General features: G+C 38.9%; 1 protein-coding gene across 3 annotated transcripts in view; it reads left to right on the top strand.

Moving 5' to 3' along the window:
* The window catches only part of TMEM117 (transmembrane protein 117), a 660,208-nt gene that overhangs the window by 106,886 nt on the left and 525,617 nt on the right, over positions 1–27,705 (top strand). For 2 of the 3 annotated variants that reach the window (XM_055394056.2, XM_055394055.2), the window contains one exon: positions 4,180–4,312. The exons of the other annotated variant lie outside the window; for it this stretch is intronic. In XM_055394056.2, coding sequence (XP_055250031.1) covers positions 4,200–4,312 — 113 coding nt within the window. In that variant the 5' untranslated portion in view covers positions 4,180–4,199. The remainder of the gene's footprint in view (positions 1–4,179; positions 4,313–27,705) is intronic. 3 annotated transcript variants of the gene reach the window in all.

The raw sequence follows: 27,705 nt of genomic DNA, 5'->3' as shown, positions 1-27,705 counted from the left end.
TGCATAGAAGTTAAATAAGCAAGGTGACAATATACAGCCTTGACGCACTCCTTTTCCTATTTGGAACCAGTCTGTTGTTCCATGTACAGTTCTGACTGTTGCTTCCTGACCTGCATACAGGTTTCTCAAGAGGCAGGTCAGGTGGTCTGGTATTCCCATCTCTTTCAGAATTGTCACAGTTTATTGTGATCCACACAGTCAAAGGCTTTGGCGTAGTCAATAAAGCAGAAATAGATGTTTTTCTGGAACTCTCTTGCTTTCTCCATGATCCAGCGGATGTTGGCAATTTGATCTCTGGTGCCTCTGCCTTTTCTAAAACCTGCTTGAACATCTGGGAGTTCACATATTGCTGAAGGCTGGCTTGGAGAATTTTGAGCATGACTTTACTAGCGTGTGAGATGAAGTAGGTTGCGGGAAATTTTTTTTTAAATATGATTTAACTCAACATTTGGGTCACTCTGGTTCTGGCCTTAATATATTGAAGCTCTTTTATTGTGTATTTCAAGTGAATTGCAAGCCGTGTTAACCTGCTATTTTTTTATAATGGCTCTAATGACTGAAATTAGTGCCAGGCAATGAGTTCGGCAATGACAGCGTAAATGATCCTGTCACATCTCTCATTTTACTAACTCTTTATTATTTCAGTCGTCATGTACAGTTAAGCCACTGTGTTTTATTTGCAAAGCACTCTTGAGTCACCAGCATTATTATTTGACTTTTAAAGTATATCCATTGGTGAAATTTTTGACATCTGCATATGTTAAGAAAGAAATTCACATTTTAATTTCAAAGAACTCTAATTTCTGGTCTTAGCAGTTCTTCAACATATCAACTGCTGAATTGAATAAATAGATCAAGGCTGAAGGACTTGCAGCAAAGGGAACACTGAGTCCATCAGTCTAAAATAAGATCACATTTTCATTAACTACTCAAATGATGGCTGACTTCGAACATCTTCCTGCCTTGCTCACAGCTGTACCTCTAGCACCTTGATCCACAGCTGGCATGTAAGAAACACACATTCAATATTTGTTCAAAGAATGAATGATATTCTTTGCAGTTTGCTTTAAGATATTTGTGGCATGGATTTTTCATTCTTAAGTATTCTCTGTTTAATATCTATTTATAATATTCCTGACAAGGTGTTGTGTGGAGACTTGCAATTCCCTGGATTTCTATAATTATTGATTCAATTATCACAGATTGTGAAAGGCTATAATTTGCAGCATCAGTATCCTTTGCTCCAGTAGAACATTTTCCACATTCTTCTCTCAGTTATAATTCACTTTACCTCTGACTTTCAGATTTGTCCTTTGTTTCTCTTGTACAGATCAAGAAACCAGATGAGGTAACCAAATCTCCTGTATTTGCTCCATTTAAAGTTTTAGCTGGGGTAATGTTTCTGTAAGCCTGGTTTCCAAATGAAATCTAGAGTGCTATTTTAATAAAAGAAAGGGATAAGGAAAATTAGTTAAATCTTAAAAGATGGTTTCTTTCTATGCTCAGAAGCCTATGTGAGAGCTACTGTCTGTCCCTAGAGAGATATTTTCCAGATGGAAATATACATATTTTCCCCATAGCTTTGACATATCATCAGAAAGAAATATTTTCTCTCATGAGAAATTTTATTGTAAGATTTCAAACCTACCCTATTTTAATTGTAGTTCCTATATGTGCATCGTCTCCTTTCTCATTATTTGGATAAACTTTCTCTTAGGAGAAACCAGGATGGCCTGTGTTTATTTTTTCTTAATTTTGGTTTTTTTTTTTTTTTTTTAATCTTCCTCACCTTTCAGGATACTATGCTCTCAGTTCTCTTTATCATAAATCAAAATATTTGTCTGGCCTATTTATGATATCAGTAATTTTTACTTTAGTATTCATCTTATTACATTCTTCCTTGAAGTATTTGCATCTTAACATGTTTTTTTCTTTTTTTATTGAAGTATGGTTCATGTAGAGTATTATATGTTATAGGTATAAAATGTAGTGTTTCACAGTGTTTAAAGGTTATACTCCACTTATGGATGTTATAAAATGTTGGGTATATTCCCTGTGTTGTGCAGTATATCCTGTAGCTTATTTTATACATAATAGTTTTTACCTCTTAATTCCTTACTGCCCTTCCCCTTCCTTCTCCTCACTGGTAACTACTAGTTTGTTCTATCTGTGGGTCTGCTTTTTTCATTGTTATTATGTTTACTCGGTTGTTTTATTTTTTAGACTCTACATATAACTGACATCAAACAGTATTTATCTTTTGGTCTGACTTTTATTTAGCATAATACCCTCCAAGTTCGTCCATGTTATTGCAAATGGCAGAATTTCATTCTTCATTATGGCCTTATTCCTTTGTGTGTATGCATGTATGTGTGTGTATTCATATGTTGATGGACACTTAGGTTGTTTCCATATCGTAACAATTGCAAATAATGTTACTATGAACATTGGGATTCAGTATGTTTTTGAATTAGTGTTTTTGGGCTCATTTGGTTATATGCCAGGAGTGGAATTGCTGAGTCAAATGGTAGTTCTATTTTTAGTTTTTTGAGAAACCTCCATACTGTTTTCCATAGTGGCTGTACCAGTTTACATTCCCACCAGTAGTGTAAAGGGGTTCCCTTTTCTCCACATCCCTGCCAACATTTCTAATTTGTCTTCTTTTTTAATAATAGCCATTGTGATAGATGTGAGATGGTATCTCATTTTAGTTTTGACTTGCATTTCCCTGATGATAAGTGATACTGAGCATTTTTTCATGTGTCTGTTGGCTATCTGCATGCCTTCTGTGGAAAAATATCTATTTAGATCTTCTGCCTGTTTTTTAATCAGGTTATTTATTTATTTTTTGATGTCCACTTGTTTGAGTTGTTTATGTATTTTGGATATTAACTCATTGTCAGTCATATCATTTGCAAATGTTTTCTCCCAAGTTGTCACTTTGTTTTGTTGATGGTTACCTTTGGCTCGGTCATTTAAGATTCCCTCTGTAATGCAGGAGATCTGGATGCGATCCCTGGGTCTGGAAGATCCCCTGAAGGAGGAAACAGCAACCCACTCCAGTATTCTTGCCTGCAAAATCCCAGGGACATAGGAGCCTAACAGGCTACGGGGTCACAAGAGTCGGACACGACATAGTGACTGCACCACCACCACCTTTTCTCTGTGCAAAAGCTTTTAACTTTATTTAGGTCCCATTTTTTTATTTTTGTTTTTATTTCCTTCACTTTAAGAGACAGATCCAAAATTGCTACAATTTTAGTCAACAGTATTCTGCCTGTGCTTTCCTGTAGGAGTTTTATCGTTTCCAGCTCTACATATTGATCTTTAATCCATTTTGAGTTTATTTTTGTGTATGGTGTTAGGGAGTGTTCTGATTTCATTCTTTTATGTGTAGCTATCCAGTTTACCAAGCACCACTTATTGAAGAGACTGTCTTTTCTCCATTTTGTGTTCTTGCCTCCTTTGCCATAGATTAATAGACCATTCTCTCCATTTTTGGTAATTATTTTTGTAAATGAATATTGGGCATGATTAGAAAGCATGTTTTGCTGGGAACCACACTGACTCCATAACATGTGTTCATGCTCCCAGACGCAAAACACCCCACACACTTGTGCATCGGCCTGTATATGGAATGGATATTTTAGCTATGAGTAAGGCTAATAAGCCTTCTGTCTCTTATGATAGAGACTTCATTTTTACTGTTCATGTTTTCATGTACTTTATCATAAGTGAAGTTTGCCTGTCATCTGACCAGTACTGGGACTGGGCCTGTGGGAACAAAAGGGAATTAAGAATTTATGCAACATCTTTACCATTTGCCTTAATTAAGTAGTTTCAGTAAATGAACCAAAAACATGTTTCTGAAGTAAAAAATATAAGGTAAGTGTTCTAATTAATCTTATTTTCATGCCAGCATGATGAGTGCTCTCTGTACACTAGATTTTCATGCTAGTATTTGCTCTAGGATGATGAGGTGGAGATTGTCTTGGACTTCATCATTTATTTACAAAAGAGCAATAAGGACCTTAGGTAGTAGTTTCTCCTGTAAGACAAGTGCTAGGGGCAAAGACTTCAGAATATTAGTGAGATATGAGAAATTGACTAAAATAAAACAATGCTGTATGTATTTTGAGTTGCAATATACACTGACTTCCAATAATAATTATATTACAGGTCAGTTGCTCCGGTTAAAAATGTTTCGTGAGGATCATGGATCGTGGATGACAATGTTCTTCAGCACAATTCTCTTTCTCTTCATCTTTTCTCACATATACAACACGATTCTTCTAATGGATGGGACAATGGGGTAGGTTACCTTTCCCCTTTCTCCTGTGGTGAGTGTTATATTTGAAACTCGTAAGAATTCAATAGGGCTTCCCTTGTGGCTCAGCTGGTAAAGAATCTGCCTGCAATGAGGGAGACCTGGGTTCGATTCCTGGGTTGGGAAGATCCCCTGGAGAAGGGAAAGGCTACCCACTCCAGTATTCTGGCCTGAAGAATTCCATGGACTATCCATGGAGTCACAAAGAGTCGGACACGACTGAGTGACTTTCATTTCATTTCAAGAATTCAATAATTTTTTAGTTTGTGGGTAGCCTGAGTCTTCATTGCAAATATTCTAGGTGATGGACAGGGAGGCCTGGCGTGCTGTGATTCATGGGGTCGCGGAGAGTTGGACACGACTGAGCGACTGAACTGAACTGAAAAGATATTTGTGCATTTTTCTTACATAAGGCATTTAGAGTCTTTTCTCCAAGAAGCTTATAGCATTTTATAGTACTTATATTGTGTTCCTTATTCTTTAGGTCTTCTCTTGGGGTAGTTTGAGAGTAGGCAGTAGTCTTAATATAGTAACAGAGTATGAGAATCAGGAAATCTTGACTTGTTTACGTTCACACAATCAGTGGAACTGTGCTGAGATGAAGGTCTCCACGTTTACAATTTCACTGCTCTACAATGCATGGCTAAAAAAAAAGTTTTTATACTGGTGGCATTTTTTTAAAACTCTCTGGCAGTTCCAACAGAGAGACCTTTGTTTTAAATGGGCCATTTTAAAAGTGGGCCACCCTGAATTAAGTCGAGGGTTGTAATCTATACTTATCAAATCACTAAGCAAATCACCATGGCATGAAGATGTGCTAATAAGTAGATTGTAGATTTTTGTAAACTTCTCCAGTTATTGGTTTGCTCTCTTTAAGTTTTAAGGGCACAATACAAGGAGAATGGCTTAATTTACAGCGTTAAGAATTAGATTAGTGACAGTAAGAAACCACCTTAGATATTTGTTGTGCACTGAAACAGTTCCTAAGGAAAGTTTTGATCTATTCTCCCCAAAAGATTGGAAAGCCAGCTAATAAGCTTTTCTTCTAAATGTAGTAAAAGCACTTCTGTCGACCAGTTCTATAGTGCAATTGTTTTGATGTTATGTATAGATTTTAGCCACCACTGCTCAATGCTGAGAGGGATAGCTCAATTAAAACTTCATTAGTTTCCCCCCCATCATTAAAGGAGATGAATAGTCAAGGAAAAGCAGGTATTTCACAAGATTTATACTTTAATCCATACTCACAAGTGGTAAATTCAAGAATGTGATTGTTTAATAGATCAAACATTCAGGCTTTAGGAAGCTATTAAAACCATCGTCTGTTAGTTATTTCTTGGGCTTCAAATGATGCCATTCATACTGGGTCTATTTTTAAATAGTGGAATTGAAAATTCTAACCCATGGCTAGTCAGAATAAGCCTCAGCCTTAGAGCAGTACCTGTGTAATGAAACGGGTAATGGTGTTCTTGGAATTACCTGACATAGTTGAAAGTCTCTGAACAGTCTCTTCACTGTTCTCCTAAAACTATCACAATACTGTTAGTTAATTGGCTATACCCCAATACAAAATAAGTTTTTAAAAAAAAAAAGTCTCAGGAGAATTGTGCATTCTTACCCCTGGGACCAGAAGTGGAGGGGTTCCATGTAAAACTTACTCTTTCTAAGCAGTTGCTGGAAATAAAATTTTACATACCATTTGTATATAAAGTACATCCTTTGCTTAGAAGTTGACTTTTCATTTGATTCTACTCTTTTTTTTTTTAATGGAACTAATTGAGGTCTGTGATAACTAGAAGTGCTTATTCTAAAGGAAGAAGCAGATTTAAAAGTAACAAATGCAGCAATACAGATTCCCTGGCACATTGTAAAGCACTCAATAGCTAATGATAAAGCTAATTTTAGTGAGAGCTAGCAAGAATTGACCACTCAGTAACAGACCTGAATTGTTTCAGACTTCACAAGGCCCCTCTGAAATAGGTATTTTTATTATCTCCATTTTACAGATCAAGAAACTGAGGACCGGAGAGGTTTCATCACTCAAACAATAATAGAGAAGTTGTTGAGCCATTAACTAGTGAATTCTAGTAATACAGCCTGCCCTAAGGTTAGCACACATTTGAAGGATGGTTGATGCTGTTGTTCCAATACCATATGGAACCTTTCTTTGTATTTTTATCATTCAAGCTGAATTTGAGAATTGAAAGAAGTAGTAGGTATGTGCAGGAAGAGAATAGTTTGGAATTTTTTATGTGTATCTAAACTAAAATGGAAGACGATTGTCTTTATTCTCAGACTAAATATAGTATTTCATATTCTTCTGTAATTCTTGAACTCACCAATAGGCTGCATCTTTGTTGAAAAGGATCTTTTCTTGAGAGGACATTTTTAGTGGTACCACTGAAAAAGAAATCCAACCAAAGGAAAAATGGATTAGTTCTGCAGATTAAAAAATTAAATCTCCATTTATAAAAGATGCCTTATTAATTATTAATTATTTTGACACATGTCATTTGAACTAGTGAGCACTTTAATGTAGGACTGCAAACCTTAAGGAAAATCAGTTCTCAGAGCAGGTGGATACCACTGTGCCTTTGGAGTAGATGCTTCGTGTTATCTGAGGCATTGCTTTTCCTGTTTAAGGCAGGGAAAGATGGAGCCAGAGGGTACAGGAAGGATATCAGGCTCACAGATATCATGACTGACAGATTTTCTACCAGAGGATTGGTGGTGATAGAGAGGAATTCAGGATTCTTTACCCTGTGTCTGATTTGTATTGAGGATTCCTATGTGTCCTGGTCTTTAGATATTTCTAGGAATATTGGTCTACAGCCATTCCAAAGAGGACTTCAAGGATTTTTCTATGATGGCTAAACTTTTGTTGATACAGTTCCTTTCTAGAACAGAATCTCTTAGGCCTACAAAGAGTGAGTTTAGGATTTAAGACAGGGAAAAAAAGATGTTTCCCTAGAATGATTTGCTCTTTTCCTCCACCCCCACCCCAATTTTAGAATTGATTGTAAATTTAGGCTGAACCAGAGTCCCTTGATCCCTTGTTACCAAGAACAAAATCCTTAGATCTATCTGATCAGAACCTCAATAGTCTGAGCCACAGCTTTCTTGATAAGAGTCAAGTTGCCTGCTCCTGGAGTTCTCATTGCACTGAATTCCCTGAGGTATGTACTCACTCATGGCTTCAGCTGCCTGTGGGGAGCTAAGCTGAGAGGCAATGAGATGAAGGGGGTAAGAGGAGAATTAGAGATGGGCTAAAGGGACCCAGGTTCAGACGATCCCTGTTCCTGTCATCTTTGATTCTGCTTCCACCACTGCATATCTCCTGCCACCAAAGTGCTGCTGTCGTAACCTCTTTATTTTTTAAGTCACCAAGATGAAATGAAATGCATCTTACATTAATGTGTGAGGTTGTAGGTGAGGATTCTGCTGCAGAGAAGGCTCTCAGCCTGGGCGGAGTTTTACGTCTAGACGTTTTATAAACAACTTCCTTTTTACAAGGTGGCAGACTAGCTAACCTGAAGCCTCTCCTCCTAAAAGACATTTCAGTTCAGTTCAGTTCAGTCGCTCAGTCGTGTCCGACTCTTTGCGACCCCATGAATCACAGCACGCCAGGCCTCCCTGTCCATCACCAACTCCTGGAGTTACTCAAACTCATGTCCATTGAGTCGGTGATGCCATCCAGCCATCTCATTCTCTGTTGTCCCCTTCTCCCGCCCCCAATCACTCCCAGCATCAGAGTCTTTTCCAGTGAGTCAACTTGTTGCATGAGGTGGCCAAAGTATTGCAGTTTCAGCTTTAGCATCAGTCCTTCCAATGAACACCCAGGATTGATCTCCTTTAGAATGGACTGGTTGGATCTCCTTGCAGTCCAAGGGACTCTCAAGAGTCCTCTCCAGCACCACAGTTCAAAAGCATCAATTCTTCAGTGATCAGCTTTCTTCACAGTCCAACTCTCACATCCATTCATGACCACGGGAAAAACCATAGCCTTGACTAGATGGACCTTTGTTGGCAAAGTAATGTCTCTGCTTTTTAATATACTATCTAGGTTGGTCATAACTTTCCTTCCAAGGAGTAAGCGTCTTTTAATTTCATGGCTGCAATTAGCATTCGCAGTGATTTTGGAGCCCCCAAAAATAAAGTCTGACACTGTTTCCACTGTTTTCCCATCTATTTCCCATGAAGTGATGGGACCAGATGCCATGATCTTCGTTTTCTGAATGTTGAGCTTCAAGCCAACCTTTTCACTCTCCTCTTTCACTTTCATCAAGAGGCTTTTTAGTTCCTTTTCACTTTCTGCCATATGGGTGGTGTCATCTGCATATCTGAGGTTATTGATATTTCTCCCGGCAATCTTGATTCCAGCTTCTGCTTCTTCCAGCCCAGCGTGCCTCATGATGTACTCTGCATATACGTTAAAGAAGTAGGGAGACAATATGCAACCTTGATGTACTCCTTTTTCTATTTGGAACCAGTCTGTTGTTCCATGTCCAGTTCTAACTGTTGCTTCCTGACCTTCATACAGGTTTCTCAAGAGGCAGGTCAGGTGGTCTGGTATTCCCGTCTCTTTTAGAATGTTCCACAGTTTATTGTGATCCACACAGTCAAAGGCTTTGGCATAGTCAACGAAGCAGAAATAGATGTTTTTCTGGAAGTCTCTTGCTTTCTCCATGATCCAGAGGACATTGGCAATTTGATCTCTGGTGCCTCTGTCTTTTCTAAAACCAGCTTGAACATCTGGAAGTTCATAGTTCACGTACTGCTGAAGTCTGGCTTGGAGAATTTTGAGCATGACTTTACTCGCATGTGAGATGAGTGCAAGTGTGCGGTAGTTTGAGCATTCTTTGGCATTGCCTTTCTTTGGGATTGGAGTGAAGACTGACCTTTTCCAGTCCTGTGGCCACTGCTGAGTTTTCCAAATTTGCTGGCATATTGAGTTTAGCACTTTCACAGCATCATCTTTCAGGATTTGAAATAACTCAACTGGAATTCCATCACCTCCACTAGCTTTGTTCGTAGTGATGCTTTCTAAGGCCCACTTGACTTCATATTCCAAGATGTCTGGCTCTAGGTGAGTGGTCACACCATCGTGATTATTTTGGTCGTGAAGATCCTTTTTGTACAGTTCTTTTGTGTTTTCTTGCCACCTCTTCTTAATATCTTCTGCTTCTGTTAGGTCCATACCATTTCTGTCCTTTTTCAAGCCCATCTTTGCATGAAATGTTCCCTTGGAATCTCTAATTTTCTTGAAGAAATCTCTTGTTTTTTCTATTCTGTTTTTTTCCTCTATTTCTTTGCATTGATCACTGAGGAAGGCTTTCTTATCTCTCCTTGCTATTCTTTGGAACTCTGCATTCAGATGCTTATAGCTTTCCTTTTTCTCCTTTGCTTTTCACTTCTCTTCTTTTCACAGCTATTTGTAAGGCCCAGCCTTAGACTTTCCCCCCTCTCATTTCATATTTTTTTTAATTTTTTATATGTAGTTAACACTGACTGATTGAAATATAGTTCATGGGTAATATTATGTTAGTTTCAGATATACTGCATAAATGATTTGGCATTTGCATACATTATGAAATGATCACCATGATAAGTCTAGTAACATCTGTCCCCATACAGAGTTATTACAGTATTATTGACCATATTCCTTATGCTTTATGTTACATACTTGTGGCTTATTTATTTTATAACTCGAAGTTTGTACCTCTTAATCTCCTTCATGTATTTCCACCCCCATCACCTCCCTCCCTTCCGACAAACACCTGTTGTTTCTCTGTATCTGTAACTGTCTTCATTTCATTTTCTTGTGTTTTTGTTTTGTTTTTTAGATTGCACATAAAAGTGAGATCATACATTGTTTGTCTTTCTCTGTCTGACTCATTTCCCTTAGTGCAGTACCCTCTAGATCCATCCATTTTGTTGCAGTGGCAAAGTTCCATTTATTTTATTAAGATTAATATTCCTTGTATATGTATTACCACATCTTCTTTATCAATTCATATATGGATGAGTATTTAGGTTATTTCCATATATTGGCTATTATAAATAATGTTGGGCAATAAATATAGGGGTGCATATGTCTTTATAAATTAGTGTTTTTATTTTTGGGGTATAGATACCCAGAAGTAAAAATGCTAGATCATATGGTATTTCTATTTTTATTTTTTTAAGGAAACTCCATGCTGTTTTCCATTGTGGCACCAATTTGTATTCCCACCAATAGTGCACAAGGGTTCCCTTTTCTTCACTTTCTCATCAACACTTGTTATTTATTGTCTTTTTGATGATAGCCATTCTGACAGGTGTGAGATACTATCTCATTGTGGTTTTTATTTGTGTTTCTCTGATGATTAGTGATGTTGAGAATCTTTTCAAGTGCCTATTGGTCATCTGTACGTCTTTAGAGATCAAATATGTATTCTGGTCCTTTCCCCATTGTTAAATCTTTTTTTTTTTTTTTTTAGTGTTGAGTTATATGAGTTCTTTGTATATTTTGAATATTGACCCTTTATCAAATATATTGTTTGCACATATCTTCTATTCAGTAGGTGGCCTTTTCATTTTATTGATAGTTTCCTTCCCTGTACAAAAGTGTATAGTTTGATGTAGTCCTGTTTGTTTATTTTCACTTTTATTTCCCTTGCCTGAGGAGACAGATCCAAAAAAATATTGCTGAGACTTACATAAAAGAACATACTGCCTGTATTTTCTTCTGGGAGTTTTATGGTCTCAGGTCTTACACTTAAGTCTTTAATCCAGTTTGAATTTTTGTGTGTGGTTTGGGAAAGTAGTCCAGTTTTATTTTTTTGCTTGTAGCTGTCCAGTTTTCCCCACACCCAGATAGGCTCTTTATAAATGCATAATTGAGCTTACCCAAAGATAAAGAAAAACCCTGAGGCCAATAATGAAGAAGGATCTGAACACCAAGACAGTGGGTCTATGAAGTGACACTGAGCCAGTGGCTTAAGGACTTGAGTTTTAACTTTCATGCCGGGATTAGAAACAAGGGACTTGGCTTGTATAAGTGAGAAACTGAAGTGGAAGCCTCCACATTAGATGGTCCTGCAAGCGGCCTCTGAGAAAAAGGATGGGCTGGAAACATAACCAGTGGCACAGGGAGCATCTAGGAAGTTTGATTTAGAGCAGGCCTTGTGTGGAACACAAAAAGTCTTCCAAGAACTCAGCCACATGTGTGATTTATGGTTTTCACATACATTTTCTTTTGGATTTAGAACACCCACCAAATCTCCCTGGCTGCTCTTTTCTCCCAGTTTGACTCTTCTCTCTGGAGCACCTCCCCACCCCCAAATAACTTCCAGAATGCTTCTGTTTGCTGATACAGAGCAATTTAGTTCCCTCTCTTCTCAAATTGTGTCCACTTTGATTTACTGGGGCTTTTCGTTTCATAACCAGAATCATACTGCTACATGTTCCAATCAAGAGAACTGGTGCTCTGAGATGAATGCTACTGTTCTCAGAAAGGAAGGGGCTGCGGTCATGGCATTTCGCCGTGTTTTAAAAATAGCAATTATCCTTTCTCCTTTCATTCAACTGTGTATTTAATTAACTATCTCTTGGGAGAAAAACACGAAGATGCTCAAAGAAAAAGGGGCAGAGCAATCAACCAAGTTAAAATTGAGGTTATGCAGTAATCACATTCCATGGTGTGCTGCCTTGTTTACATACAAGACTGAAGCCTCAAGGCAGCGAGACACAGATAGGAAAGAAACAGGAAACCATTTTCTCCTGTAGTTATTGGACTTGATTAAAAATGATTCCAAATGAATCTCTCTCCAATTTTTTAAATTACTTGTGCTCATTAGGTGTGTCAAAGCCAATCTATTAGTAATTCTCTGTGGGCAGAAATGGAGGGCTCGGCTCCCGGTCCAGACTGAGGGCCTCACTAGTAGAAACAGTGAGTCAGGTAGGTCCAGAAGGGTTTTCGGTGTTTGGACGCTTCAAACCCCTTTTAACATTGTCTTTCTGAAGAGCTTCTTACTCATGGAAGTTTTTTTAGAATTGAAAGTATTAAGCCCTAGTTTAGGGAATGCTTACCTGGTCTTTTCAGACCCCTCACAGGCTAACACATATGTTGTTGTTCAGTCGCTCCGTCTGACTCTTTGTGACCCCATGGACTGCAGCATGCCCGGCTTCCCTGTCCTTCATTATCTCCTAGAGTTCGCTCAGACTCACGTCCATTGAGTTGGTGAGGCCATCCAACCATCTCATCGTCTGTCTCCCCTTTCTTCTCTTGCCCTCAATCTTTTCCAGCATCAGGGTCTTTTCAAATGAGTCAGTTCTTCGCATCAGGTGGCCAAAGTATTGGAGCTTCAGCTTCAGCATCAGTCCTTCCAGTGAATATTCAGCACTGCTTTCCTTTAGCATTGACTGGTTTGATGTCCTTGCACTCCAAGGGACTCTCAAGAGTCTTCTCCAGCAACACAGTTCAAAAGCATCAATTATTTGGCGCTCAGCCTTCTCTATGGTCCATCTCTCACAACTGTACACGACTACTGGAAAAACCATAGCTTTGACTATTTGAACCTTTTTCTATAAAGCCATGTCTGTGCTTTTTAATATGCTGTCTAGGTTTGTCCTAGCTTTTCTTCCACATGTGTAATGTGTAAGAGATGAACTGGTGGGAAAGCAAAGCTTTTGTACTGAGATTGAGGCTTATATATTTTTGGGCTCCAAAGATCACTGCAGATAATGACTACAGCCATGAAATTAAAAGACGCTTGTTCCTTGGAATCTATGACCAGCCTTGACAGCATATTAAAAAGCAGAGGCATTACTTTGCCAGCAAAGGTCTGTCTAGTCAAAGCTATGGCTTTTCCAGTAGTAGTGTCTGGATGTGAAAGTTGGACTATGAAAAAAGCTCAGCACCGAAGAATTGATGCTTTTGAACTGTGGTGTTGGAGAACACTCTTGAGTCCCTTGGACTGCAAGGACATCAAACCAGTCCATCCTAAAGGAAATCAGTCCTGAATATTCATTGGAAGGACTGATGCTGAATCTGAAACTCCAATACTTTTGCCACCTGATGTGAATAACTGACTCATTTGAAAAGACCCTGATGCTGGGAAAGATTGAAGGCTGGAGGAGAAGGGGATGACAGAGGATGAGATGTTGGATGGCCTCACTGACTCTATGGACATGAGTTTTGAGTAAGCTCTGGGAACTGGTGATGGACTGGGAGGTCTGACATGCTGCAGTCCATGGGGTTGCCAAGAGTCAGACACGCCTGAGCGACTGAACTGAACTGAACTAAGGCTTATATATAAAAAGATTCCGAAAAGGACCACTTGATGGCAGCAAAGGGCATGTTTTCATCACTCACTGCGTGTTTTCAGTGTATCACAGGCAGGTTTATTCCTTTGAAAAGAAGTCTCCTCCCCCTTCTGAATTTTTGAAACTTGTTGTTGAAATATTTGCCCTCTCAGTGGTTAATGGCCATTTTAAGAACTCCACATAGTGATCTCTCTAATAAGTACCTGTTTTTTTGATGTGTTTGGCCCCTTTTATGTTCTAAAGCAGGTTTAAATATAGTGCATATAAACATCTCTTTGCACACATACACTTCTATGTTTATGGACTTATTCCAGTGTTACCAGGATAAATATTGTGTTTAGCACTGAAGAAATGAGACACTTGACTCACTGATAAAAAATTCCTCCATGAACTAGAACAAGTGTCTGAAGAGTACATAGTATTTAGGGCAGGATATGAAGCTGATGTTTTCTAGTGTTAATTAGGAAGAAATGTTTTATTTTTCCTGATAGAGAACCTTTTCCAGGGGACTTTTACAAATATTAATTAATGTATTAATATATGTTAAGTATTATAATGACAGAATTTGAGAAATAAGACAAAGTAATTCAGGCAATTTTGAAAATGGAGGTAAGAATTAGGTGGTGGGTGTGATGACAGTGGAAGAGACTTTGTCTCTCTCTTCTGTTTTCTTTCTTTACAGTTTAGTAAGAAATTATCTGGAGTACTCACTGAATGAGCATGGTGAGCCCTGTCAGTGAGGGGGATGTGGTAAGGGCAGTTGGTTGAGGGGAGGCGACAGGAGGGAATATTTGAAATGGACACTATTTTAAAATCTAGATGCATGGCTTGTATGTAGAGAGGGGGCAGCAGAGCAAGCAAGGATGAATCAGAGAAACAAGTGAGAGACTAGCCTAGACTTGTCTGTAGGTTGCATGAAATCATTCAACATCTAATAATGCTTTGTATAGTCCACATGTGCAGCTGCCCAAGGCCTTTGCCTGTCACCCTCTTATCTCCCCTGCCCGTTTTTTTTTTTTTTTTTTTTTAAGAATGACTATACTCTGGTCCATCAGGGTGTGCATACATTGCATCAGAAAGGATTCAGCTTCTGTTGCCAGGGATGTAGGTTGCCACCCAATATAAAAAATCAGGGTAAAATTTTTTACTCCAGGCAGTACTTTTTTCTTTACTAAATTCACTATTTTTAAAACCTTCACTAACACTTTTAGTTTCCTTAATCAGACTTCTTTCTAGTCACCAGTAGTCTAGAAGTAGAAGCCCTGCTACATGTTTTTATTGTTAAGAATAAGATTGTGGTTTTATTGTGGTTTTCGTTTGCTCTTCAAATACAAAGTTGGTTGACCTACTGGTAGCTGCATGCTATGGAAGGAGTATTTTTGTGAGTTTGTTTATCTGTTTTGAAAGATGATTAATTTTTTTGGATAAAATGACAAGAAAAAAATAGTCTTTAATAATGCTAAACAATACAGTTTTCCTATAACATAAACTGACAAAATTATTAAGTGCAAAGCTATCCTTTTAAATTAGTAAATGAAAAAAGGGCTCTGAGACTCCTTTCGGTGGTATGTGATAAAACATTGAATTTAGGGATGGGTAAAGGTTGGAGGCCTGGTGTAAGGTTCAGGAGCTGGGGTGGGGAGAAAGCCTAGCTGTATGAGGCTTTTAAGGAAGCCTGGAAGTGCTTGAATCAATAGCTGAAAAGCCTGATTGGCTACTAATATAAGGCTGAATGCAAATTCTGCTGGAGTGGTGCTTTAGATAATTTGTTGGTTTCACTCTTAATTAGGCTAAACATTGACTTGCTTGTACATTTAATTCACAATAATAGCACAATTAATTACTAAGGCTGGGAGGGAGGTGTAGAGCTGGTTGCCCGGAATGGACTGGTGAGAAGAAAAGCTGCAAATGAAGACTTGGTCAAGAGGGCTGACCTAGGGAGGGAGGCTGGTGAGAGAGAGAGAAAGGGAGAAAGGGAGGGAGATTGAGAGAGACAGATTTATTTAGCCAGAGGCAGTATAGCAACAAGTCTCAAGCGGCTGTTTTTAATACTGTTGGTTGCACATTACTTTGTTTTGATAGTTTTGATATAAAAAGGTAAAATAACGCAGTGTGTCTAAATTGTCACAGGTTTACTTCTAGTGTTGGTTAAATTGATAAAATTTTAAAACATTAATGAAAACCACACTCAATTTTGCATCCTTATTCAGTTCAGTCACTCAGTCATGTCTGACTCTTTGAGACCCCATGGACTGCGACATGTCAGGCTTCCCTGTCCATCACCAACGCCTGGAGCTTATTCAAATTCATGTCCATGGCGAGGTGATGCCATCTAGCCATCTCATCCTCTGTCATCCCATTCTCTTCCCACCATCAATCTTTCCCAGCATCAGGGACTTTAAAAGTGAGTCAGTTCTTTGCATCAGGTGGCCAAAGTATTGGAGGTGAAGCTTCAGCATCAGTCCTTCCAATGAATATTCAGGACTGATTTCCTCTAGGATTGACTGCTTTGATCTCCTTATTATTCTGCTGCATCCTTATTACTCTATGGGAATGCGTTATCATCTGTCTAGAATTGACTTTGATTTGACACACTTACCAGGTGTTCTGTGATCATTGTTCATAGCTGCTTATTTCAACTCTCTTGTTAGTTTATCAGCTTGTTATTCTTGTTGTTTTTTTTGTTCAGCCGTTCAGTCATGTCTGGCTCTTCATGACCGCATGGACTGCAGCATTCCAGGCCTCCTTGTCCCTCACCATCTCCTGGATTTTGCCCCAGTTCATGTCCATTGCATCAGTAATGCCATTCAGCCATCTCATCCTCAGCTTGTTACTGGGGAAGAATTCTGACCCAGGAATCAGATATCTGGATTGTACCCCATCTTAGCTACTTACTGTCAAAAATAACTGAAAAAAGTTAGTTTTTCTTTTTTTAGAAATAGGTTGTTGTGAGAGGGTTCTTATTATATTACTGTTTTCACCTTCCTCATTATTATTATTAATCTGGGGAAATGCATGCTTCTAAATTGGAGTAACAAGCTAAATTAAACACAAGATTGCCAAAAATCTTGGTTACCTTTAGTTTTGCTTGGTATAGAATGCAATGCGCTGTAGTAGAAAGAGCATGGACTTTTGTCCTGACACCCTTTAACTGTGTCACCTTACGTAAACTTTACTTCCTGTGCCTGAGTTTCTCCAACATGAAACGGGGATATGTGTACCTACCTTTGTGTTGCTGTGACAATCAGAGATAATAAAACAATTGATGTCAGTTCAGTTCAGTCGCTCAGTCATGTCCGACTCTTTGCAACCCCATGAATCACAGCACACCAGGCCTCCCTGTCCATCACCAACTCCCGGAGTTCACTCAAACTCAAGTCCATCGAGTCGGTGATGCCATCCAACCATCTCATTCTCTGTCGTCCCCTTCTTCTCCCGCCCCCAATCCTTCCCAGCATCACAGTCTTTTCCAGTGAGTGCTGTGACAATCAGAGATAATGAAACAATTGATGTAGTGCCAGCTATATAATGAGCTCCTGATAAATGCAAGTTGCTGTTATAATAATTGAAAACATAACACTTTAGTTTATCAGATCTTTAGCTCTCATTAAATATCAGTTGTTATAATAACAGCAGTACTTTGGTTAATATATTGAAGTGATATACTTTATGGCAATGATCTTATTACATTATCATCAATTATAATAGTATCAATTTCATAAAAAATACCCCAATCAATGCTTGGCACCTGTAGGTATCAAACAATATTAATTTTCTATGTCATAAAACATCATACATAATCATAAACTTACTTGATTTAGAAGTGAAATCAATGCATGTAATACGTAGCACCTGGCTCAAATGCTACTGGAACACATCTTTATGAATGCAATAATCTATTCTTTTCTTTGTTTTTCATCAGTGATGCTCAAAGACCAGTCCTGATTTAAGCAACATAGTAAATGAATGTTCTTACCTAATTAAAAAAATACTGTATTGCATCATTTATAATAAAAGATCAGTTCAGTTCAGTTCAGTCACTCAGTCGTGTCCGACTCTTTGTGACCCCATGAATTGCATCACACCAGGCCTCTCTGTCCATCACCAACTCCCAGAGTTTACACAAACTTATGTCCATAGAGTCGGTGATGCCATCCAGCCATCTCATCCTCTGTCATCCCCTTCTCGTCCTGCCCCCAGCATCAGGGTCTTTTCCAGTGAGTCAACCCTTCACATGAGGTGGCCAAAATATAGGTGGCCAGAATATGTCAGCTTCAGCATCAGTCCTTCCAATGAACACCCAGGATTGATCTCCTTTAGGATGGACTGGTTGGATCTCCTCGCAATCCAAGGCACTCTCAAGAGTCTTCTCCAACACCACAGTTCAAAAGCATCAATTCTTTGGCAGTCAGCTTTCTTCACAGTCCAACTACTCTCACATCCATACATGACCACTGGAAAAAACATAGCCTTGACTAGACAGATGTTTGTTGGCAAAGTAATGTCTCTGCTTTTTAATATGCTATCTAGGTTGGTCATAACTTTCCTTGCAAGGAGTAAGTGTCTTTTAATTTCATGGCTGCAATCAGCATCTGCAGTGATTTTGGAGCCCAGAAAAATAAAGTCTGACACTATTTCCACCATTTCTCCATCTATTTCCCGTGAAGTGATGGGCCCAGATGCCATGATCTTCGTTTTCTGAATGTTGAGCTTTAAGCCAACTTTTTCACTCTCCTCTTTCACTTTCATTAAGAGGCTCTTTAGTTCTTCTTCACTTTCTGCCATAAAGGTAGTGTCATCTGCATATCTGAGGTTATTGCTATTTCTCCCAGCAATCTTGATTCCAGCTTGTGCTTCTTCCAGCCCAGCGTTCCTCATGATGTACTCTGCATATAAGTTAAATAAGCAGGGTGACAGTATACAGCCTTGACGGACTCCTTTTCCTATTTGGAACCAGTCTGTTGTTCCATGTCCAGTTCTAACTGTTGCTTCCTGACCTGCATATAGGTTTCTCAAGAGGCAGGTCAGGTGGTCTGGTATTCCCGTCTCTTTCAGAATGTTCCACAGTTTATTGTGATCCACACAGTCAAAGGCTTTGGCATAGTCAATAAAGCAGAAATAGATGTTTTTCTGGAACTTTCTTGATTTTTCGATGATCCAGTGGATGTTGGCAATTTGATCTTTGGTTCCTTTGCCCTTTCTAAAACCAGCTTGAACATCTGGAAGTTCACGGTTCACGTATTGCTGAAGGCTGGCTTGGAGAATTTTGAGCATGACTTTTCTAGCGTGTGAGATGCGTGCAATTGTATGGTAGTTTTAACATTCTTTGGCATTGCCTTTCTTTGGGATTGGAATGAAACTGACCTTTTCCAGTCCTGTGGCCACTGCTGAGTTTTCCAAATTTGCTGGTATATCGGTTGCAGCACTTTCATAATTGGATTTGAAATAGCTCAACTGGAATTCCATCACCTCCACTAGCTTTGTCCGTGGTGATGCTTCCTAAGGCCGACTTGACTTCGGACTCCAGGATGTCTGGCTCTAGGTGAGTGATCACACCATCGTGATTATCTGGGTCATGAAGATCTTTTTTGTACAGTTCTTCTCCAGGATGTCTGGCTCTAGGTGAGTGATCACACCATTGTGATTCTCTGGGTCATGAAGATCTTTTTTGTACAGTTCTTCTGTGTATTCTTGCCACCTCTTCTTAATACCTTCTGCTTTTGTTAGGTCCATACCATTTCTGTCCTTTATCGAGCCCATCTTTGCTTGAAATGTTCCCTTGGTATCTCTAATAAAAGATAGGTAAAATAAAAATATTTGAAGAAAGTAAAGGGTTGTTAGGTTTTAACTTATGCTTTTTAACCTAATATTTTAATTATCTCTCCTTAAAAGTACATACTTTAAAAGATTAGGAGGATGGTTCCCAGGTATGTTGAGAAGTATAAAATATTCAACATCATGTGCAGTGAATAGGAAAATATATATATTGCATATAAAATGATTGTATTCTTTTAGCAAATAACTTAATAGATTTTTTGCTTCATCTCTTCATATACTATTTTAATGTGTATTATGTTATTGTAATATATTTGAAAACATACATTAGATATAATAGATATTATTCAATATGCTTATATACATATATGTTTATATATAAATGTTAATTATTAGATAATCAAATCTATTTATTAGTTAAGCCATTTACTTTTATAGAGAATTTGATGTGCAAACTTTTAAAGTTAAGCACCTAAAATAATTCACTGATGATAAAGTTATGAGTAACTACCCAGCGAAGAGAAATTGTAGCAGAATGTATGTAATGAACCTTACAACTACCCCAGGAGAAGAAATTGTAGCGGTATGTATAAAATGAACCTTATAAAGTCACTGTAATTGAATATATGGATGTACATAAAACTGAGGAATAATTAAGATTTTCTAGGTGTTAAGTGAGTAACAGATGTGATATTTATGTGGGGATTATGTCAAGTTAATGCACATACAAGGTTCAGAAGAAGGGAGAAAGCTAAGTCAGCATCTTAAGCAATTTAAGTGGCTGGAGAAGATGGTGTTGATTATCATTTCACTACACTATCTACAGGTGAGTCAGTTTAGGGTAAATTTATGAAAATTCAGTAACCTAAACTAGTGAAGAAGCTAAATTTGTGCACCCATTTGGTGAATTGCTTCCAGGGAACTTGCTTATTAAGTAGACCCTCAAGCTGTGGGACAGTTCTTAATTAAAATTCACAATAGGCATTTCTCTTTATGTTTCTTAGGAACAGGGTCTCAGAGAAAACCAGACTATTGACATTGTTAATTTTCCTGAACTTGGCCTCATTGATTTAAAAATACACTTTTTGAGTACTTCCATAGGGTAGCAAAGAGTTGGACATGACTAAGCAACTATCACTCACTTGCTCACTTTGAGTACCAATCACCAGTTATAGAGATTGATCTCCTTGGCATCAAAGAAGTTTCTAGATCTGGTTCAGGAAGCACATTACAGGCACATTTAATCATGGTCAAACAATGGGTGATGATAGGTTACAAAGATAAGGAAAGAATCTTGGACTAGGAGATCCAAGTCAAGGTCAGCAACAAGAGATTACCTGTCATGGTTATAGACTAAATGTATAGATTACTTAAGAATCAGTTATTAAAAAAAAATCTGCAACAAGATAGAGCTGACATCAGGAGTTTTGGAGAATCTAAGAATCACTGTGGACCCTCTTCCCCAGAGTCTCAAATTTTGCGTACAATATGAGGAAGTTTATGGATTTCATTTTGAAAGCCATTGAAGTATGTGTCTCAGAATTAGGAGACTAAATAGGAAACTCCAAGGAAAAGATCTTAAAGCTAAGATGTATCAGTCAGGATAGATTAGTGTCTGTATTAGTGTCTGAATAAATAAATTCTACTTAGTAACAAATATATCGTACTTATCCTTCCTATGTGAAGTGCCTTTAATAGACTTCTCCACCTTCTTACACAGTGTCTTCCTATGAAGGGAATAGACATAAAATGATTAAAAAGTCATTATCTTGTAATTTGACATAAAAGGCATAGATGAATTTCTCATCAAAATCTAATACTCCTTTGTATATGGTGATAATATTAGATAGTCAATCAGGTTGTTAATGATTGATTGCAGGAAGGAATGGTCCCAAGGTTTGTTAGACTGATGGTAGCATGCCCTTGGTTTAGTTCTTTCTAAAACTAGTATACATACCAATTTGGTGACTACATCCATTCTGAATGATACTTCTCTTGCTATGTCTGTTCTAAACACTTTGAATATCATCCCTGGTTAATAGAAATAATGAGGTAAGTTAGTAAATTCAGGAGAAAAAACACAGGTCAGTGAGATCTTAGGAAGATATTGGTAAAATGTATAATAAATCAGAGGTATCATGGGATTTTTTTTACATTTTAGGTGTACAAAATTGAGATGAGTCAAGAACACAGCTGGAATTTGATCAGTTAGTATAAGAGGAGCCAACTGAAGCTGAACTTAAGCACTCCTGGTTTCCCTGGCAACAGAGCCCCCTTCCCAAGCAAGTAATATTTCAGTGTGAGTGAAGTAATAACTGGAAGTAGAAAAATATGTGTTCATGTCAACGGCTACTTCTGGGAAGGTTAGGGGAGGAGTTTGCTAAAGGCAAAGGATGAGGTCATGAGAGCGGAAGAATTTAAATAAAAAAAAAAGAATTAAATTAAGCTTGAGCTTGAAAGCTTCTGGGCATAGCACTGCACACAGCAGTGCTTCTTCCCTGACTTAGGTTGAAGCCAGGGCAGATAGTAAATCACATGGTTGCATATGTAATACATTATCTCTTCTATCATAGCCCAAAGAAAGTACTGGGCTGAGAAATGGTGACCTGTGCAAATTGGCTTGGATTGGAGCCATCTGCTGTATGGATTTCTCTGCCTGCTTTTATATGTACTTACCCAGGAAGTTCTCATTTGCCCAGAAGGATCAAGAGGCAGTCAAAACAGATTTGCCCATATATTTCTGTGAATTTAGTTTACTTTGTTTTTAATGTTTCCATAAAGTGCTATTTTTATTGCCAAATGTATCTTTTCAAATTCTGCTCAATGGTCTGAACCTTTTCTACTTTTGTTCAGTTCAGTTCAGTCGCTCAGTCGTGTCCGACTCTCCACGACCCCATGAATCACAGCACGCCAGGCCTCCCTGTCCATAACCAACTCCCGGAATTCACTCAGACTCATGTCCACAGAGTCGGTGATGCCATCCAGCCATCTCATTCTCTGTTGTCCCCTTCTCCTCCCGCCCCCAACCTTTCCCAGCATCAGAGTCTTTTCCAGTGAGTCAACTCATCACATGAGGTGACCAAAGTATTGGAGTTTCAGCTTTAGCATCAGTCCTTCCAATGAACACCCAGGACTGATCTCCTTTAGAATGGACTGGTTGGATCTCCTTGCAGTCCAAGGGACTCTCAAGAGTCTTCTCCAGCACCACAGTTCGAAAGCATCAATTCTTCGGCGATCAGCTTTCTTCACAGTCCAACTCTCACATCCATACATGACCACGGGAAAAACCATAGCCTTGACTAGACGGACCTTGGTTGGCAAAGTAATGTCTCTGCTTTTTAATATACTATCAAGGTTGGTCATAACTTTCCTTCCAAGGAGTAAGCGTCTTTTAATTTCATGGCTGTAATCAGCATCTGCAGTGATTTTGGAGCCCCAAAAAATAAAGTGTGACACTGTTTCCACTGTTTTTCCATCTATTTCCCATGAAGTGATGGGACCAGATGCCATGATCTTTGTTTTCTGAATGTTGAGCTTCAAGCCAACCTTTTTACTCTCCTCTTTCACTTTCATCAAGAGGCTTTTGAGTTCCTCTTCACTTTCTGCCATAAGGGTAGTGTCATCTGCATATCTGAGGTTATTGATATTTCTCCCAGCAATCTTGATTCCAGCTTGTGCTTCTGTTAAATATCGTTGAATGTGTAGCACTGCTTGGAGAGCTGAGGGCCTGGGAACCTCTTTCAATTCTATTTTTCCTTCTCTGTTCTAGAGGAAAGTCTTGGTCTTGATGTGTACACTGAGTATTCCTGGTTGGAACTCATTTTCAGTCAAGTTCTTGGACTTCCCTTGTGGCTCAACTGGTAAAGAATCCATTGCAATGTGGGAGACCTGGATTTGATCCCTAGGTTGGGAAGATCCTCTGGAGAAGGGAAAGGCTGTCCACTTCAGCATTCTGGCCTGGAGAATTCCATGGACTCTACAGTCCATGGGGTCTCAAAGAGTCAGACACTACTGACTGACTTTCACTCTCTGTTATAATAAGAACCATGAAATTATTTTAAGATTAAAGATCTCTTGCTCTTTTCCAGGAATAAGTGGGTATCAGGTTAAAATGTAGTAAGAATGAGTTTGTAGGCAAAAAATGAAGTTATAGGGATCCATATTCACAGTGAAGCCTCAGAAAGGGCCTTAGTGATTGGCCAAAAAAAGACCAAGGTTAAGGGTTGACAGACAAATTTGATTCCATTTTCTGCACCCATGGCTGTAGTTTAAGGAAGTTAAAATCAGTTCCATTTTGCTTCAGGCAGTATTTTGAAGCCCCATTATTTTTCTTTTTTGTTTTAAAGATTTTTTGATGTGGACTATTTTTAAAGTTTTTATTAAATGTGTTACAATATTGCCTCTGTTTTATGTTTTGTTTTTTTGGCCACCAGGCATGTGGGATCTTAACTCCCTAATCAGTGACTGAACCTGCACCCCCTGCATTGGAAGGCGAAGTTTTAACCACTCACTGGGCTGCCAGGGAACTCCAGAAGCCCCATTTTCTCTTCCCAGATCCCAATAATAGTAAATAAGTGTCGATGTCATATAAGAATATGATGGTAAATGTGTGTGCAATCAGCAGGGTCTGGCGTGGCCCCAGTGACCTGCTCCTGGTATTCAGGTCCTTGTGTTCTTTTCTCCTTAATCTAGTGGCTCACTTCTAATGAACTGAGTATGTAAAAATGATGGGTTGTTAATTCCAAGATTAGACTTCTGTCCTCCCTCCCCTCCCTTCCCGCCCCTCCCTCATTTCCTCTTTTCCATTTAGTCCTTATTCTGGGGAACAAACTGCCCCATTGAGAGTTGTCTTATGGAGAAGCCCGTCTGCAAGGAGCTCCGCCAACAGCAGGCAGCAAGGACCTGAGGCCTGCCCATAACTACATGAGTGAGCTTACACACAGATCCTCCCCATATCAAGCCAGGAGAAGATTATAGGCTTAGCCAATATGGTGATTATACCCTGTGAGAGACCCTCAGCCAGAAGACCCAGGTAAACTGTTCTCAGATCCCTGATCCGCAAAAACTGTGAGATGATAATTATTTGCTATTTTTAAATTGCCACATTTTAGGATAATTTGCTTTCCTCAGTAGATAATACACTGTTTAAAAAAGAGGGTTATATGTGATGAAAACATTCAGAAAGAACGCTATATATACCCATGAATACGTGCTCAGTCATTCAGTCGTGTCCAACTCTTTGTGATCCTATGGAGTGTAGCCCACCAGGTTCCTGTGTCTGTGGAATTTACCAGTCAACAGTACGGGAGTGGGTTGCTATTTCCTTCTCCAGGGGATCTTCGCAGCCCAGGAATCAAACCCGCATCTCTTGTGCCTCCTGTATTGACAGGCGGATTTTTTACCACACACACACATCCAGAAGGGCCACAAAATCTCTGTGAATGTATGGTAGGTATGAGTTTTTTTTCTATGCTTTCCTCCATTTTACCTTTCTCTGCACTAATTTTATTTTCAGCTATGTTTATCTATCTTCTTCCATGTTTATGGTAGGAAGACTTTAGAGCAGTCCCAAAGAGATTAGCAAATAATTAATGGATAATATCAGGCACAGAATGAAAAGTATGAAAAGGCATAAAGATCGGACACTGAAAGATGAACTCCCCAGGTCGGTAGGTGCCTAATATGCTACTGGAGATCAGTGGAGAACTAACTCCAGAAAGAGTGAAGAGATGGAGCCAAAGCAAAAACAACACCCAGCTGTGGATGTGCTTCGTGATGGAAGTAAAGTCCAATGCTGTAAAGAGCAATATTACATAGGAACCTGGAATGTTAGGTCCATGAATCAAGGCAAATTGGTAGTGCAAACAGGAGATGGCAAGAGTGAACATCAACATTTTAGGAATCAATGAACTAAAATGGACCAGAATGGGTTACTTTAACTCAGATAACCATTATATCTACTACTGTGGGCAAGAATCCCTTAGAAGAAATGCAGTAGCCATCATAGTCAACAAAAGAGTCTGAAATGCAATACTTGGATGCAGTCTCAAAAATGACAGAATGATCTCTGTTCATTTCCAAGGCAAACCATTAAATATCACAGTAATCCAAGTCTATGCCCGACCAGTAATGCTGAAGAAGTTGAAGTTGAACAGTTCTATGAAGACCTACAAGACCTTCTAAAACTAACACCCAAAAAAGATGTCCTTTTCTTTATAAGGGACTGGAATGCAAAAGTAGGAAGTCAAGAAATACTTGGAGTAACAGGCAAGTTTGGCCTTGGAGTACAAAACGAAGCAGGTCAAAGGCTAACAGAGTTTTGCCAAGAGAATGCACTGGTCATAGCAAACACCCTCTTCCAACAACACAAGAGAAGACTCTACACATGGACATCACCAGATGGTCAGTACTGAAATGAGATTAATTATATTCTTTGTAGCCAAAGATGGAGAAGCTCTATACAATCAGCAAAAATAAGACCAGGAGCTGACTGTGGCTCAGATCATGAACTCCTTATTGCCAAATTCAGACTTAAAATTGAAGAAAGTAGGGAAACCACTAGACCATTCAGGTATGACCTAAATCAAATATACAGTGGAAGTGAGAAATAGATTTAAGGGATTAGTTCTGATAGAATGCCTGAAGAACTATGGATGAAGGTTTGTGACATTGTACAGGAGGCAGTAATCAAGACCATCCCCAAGAAAAAGAAATGCAAAAACGCAAAATGGCTGTCTGAGGAGGCCTCACAAATAGCCAAGAGAAGAAGCGAAACCAAAGGCAAAGGAGAAAAGGAAAGATATACCCATTTGAATGCAGAGTTCCAAAGAATAGCAAGGAGAGATAAGAAAGCTTTCTTCAGTGATCAAAGCAAAGAAATAGAGGGAAAAAATAGAATGGGAAAGACTAGAGATCTCTTCAAGAAAATTAGAGATACCAAGGGAAGATTTCATGCAAAGATGGGCACAATTAAGGACAGGAATGGTATGGATATAACAGAAGCAGAAGATATTAAGAAGAGGTGGTAAGAATACAGAGAACTATACAAAAAAGATCTTCGTGACCCAGATAACCACAATAGTGTGATCACTCACTTATAGCCAGACATCCTGAATGCGAAGTCAAGTGGGCCTTAGGAAGCATCACTGTGAACAAAGCTAGTGGAGGTAATAGAATTCCAGTTGAGCTATTTCAGATCCTAAAAGATGATGTTGTGAAAGTTCTGCACTCAGTATGCCAGAAAATCTGGAAGACTCAGCAGTGGCCACAGGACTGGAAGAGTTCAGTTTTCATTCCAATCCCAAAGAAAGGCAATGCCAAAGGATGCTCAAACTACTGCACAATTGTGCTCATCTCACACACTAGCAAAGTAATGCTCAAAATTCTCAAAATTCTGAAGCCAGGCTTCAGCAGTACGTGAATTGTGAGCTTCCAGATGTTCAAGCTGGATTTAGAAAAGTCAGAGGATCCAGAGATCAAATTGCCAAAATCTGTTGGATATCAAAAAAGTTAGAGAGTTCCAGGAAAACATCTACTTCTGCTTTATTGACTACACCAAAGCCTTTGACTCTGTGGATCACAACAAACTATGGAAAATTCTTCAAAAGGTGGGACTACCAGACCACCTGACCTGCCTCCTGAGAAATCTGTATGCAGGTCAAGAAGCAACAGTTAGAACTGGGCATAGAACAACAGACTGATTCCAAATCGAGAAAGGAGTCCATCAAGGCTGTATATTGTCACCCTGCTTATTTAATTTGTATGCAGAGTACATCAGGCAAAATGCCGGGCTGGATGAAGCACAAGCTGGAATCAAGATTGCTGGGAGAAATACCAATAACCTCAGATATGCAGATGAAACCACCCTTATGGCAGAAAGCGAAGAAGAACCAAAGAGCCTCTTGATGAAAGTGAAAGAGGAGAGTGAAGAAGTTGGCTTAAAACTCAACATTCAGAAAACTAAGATCATGGCATCTGGTCCCATCACTTCAAGGCAAATAGATGGGGAGACAATTGAAACAGTGAGAGACTTTATTTTGGGGGGCTGCACAATCACTGCAGATGGTGACTGCAGCTATGAAATTAAAAGACGCTTGCTCCTTGGAAGAAAAGCTATGACCAACCTAGAAATCATATTAAAAAGCAGAGACATTACCTTTCCAACAAATGTTTGTTTAGTCAAAGTTATGGTTTTTCCAGTAGTCATGTATAGACATGAGATTTGGACCAGAAAGAAAGCTGAGCACCGAAGAATTGATGCTTTTGAACTGTGATATCGGAGAAAACTTTGAGAGTCC

The sequence above is a fragment of the Moschus berezovskii genome, chromosome 6, assembly GCF_049115385.1.
Source record: "Moschus berezovskii isolate FMDL1 chromosome 6, NW_MosBer_1.0, whole genome shotgun sequence".
In the NCBI taxonomy this organism is placed as follows: Eukaryota; Metazoa; Chordata; class Mammalia; order Artiodactyla; family Moschidae; genus Moschus; species Moschus berezovskii.
This window is presented reverse-complemented; position numbering and strand designations above follow the sequence as displayed.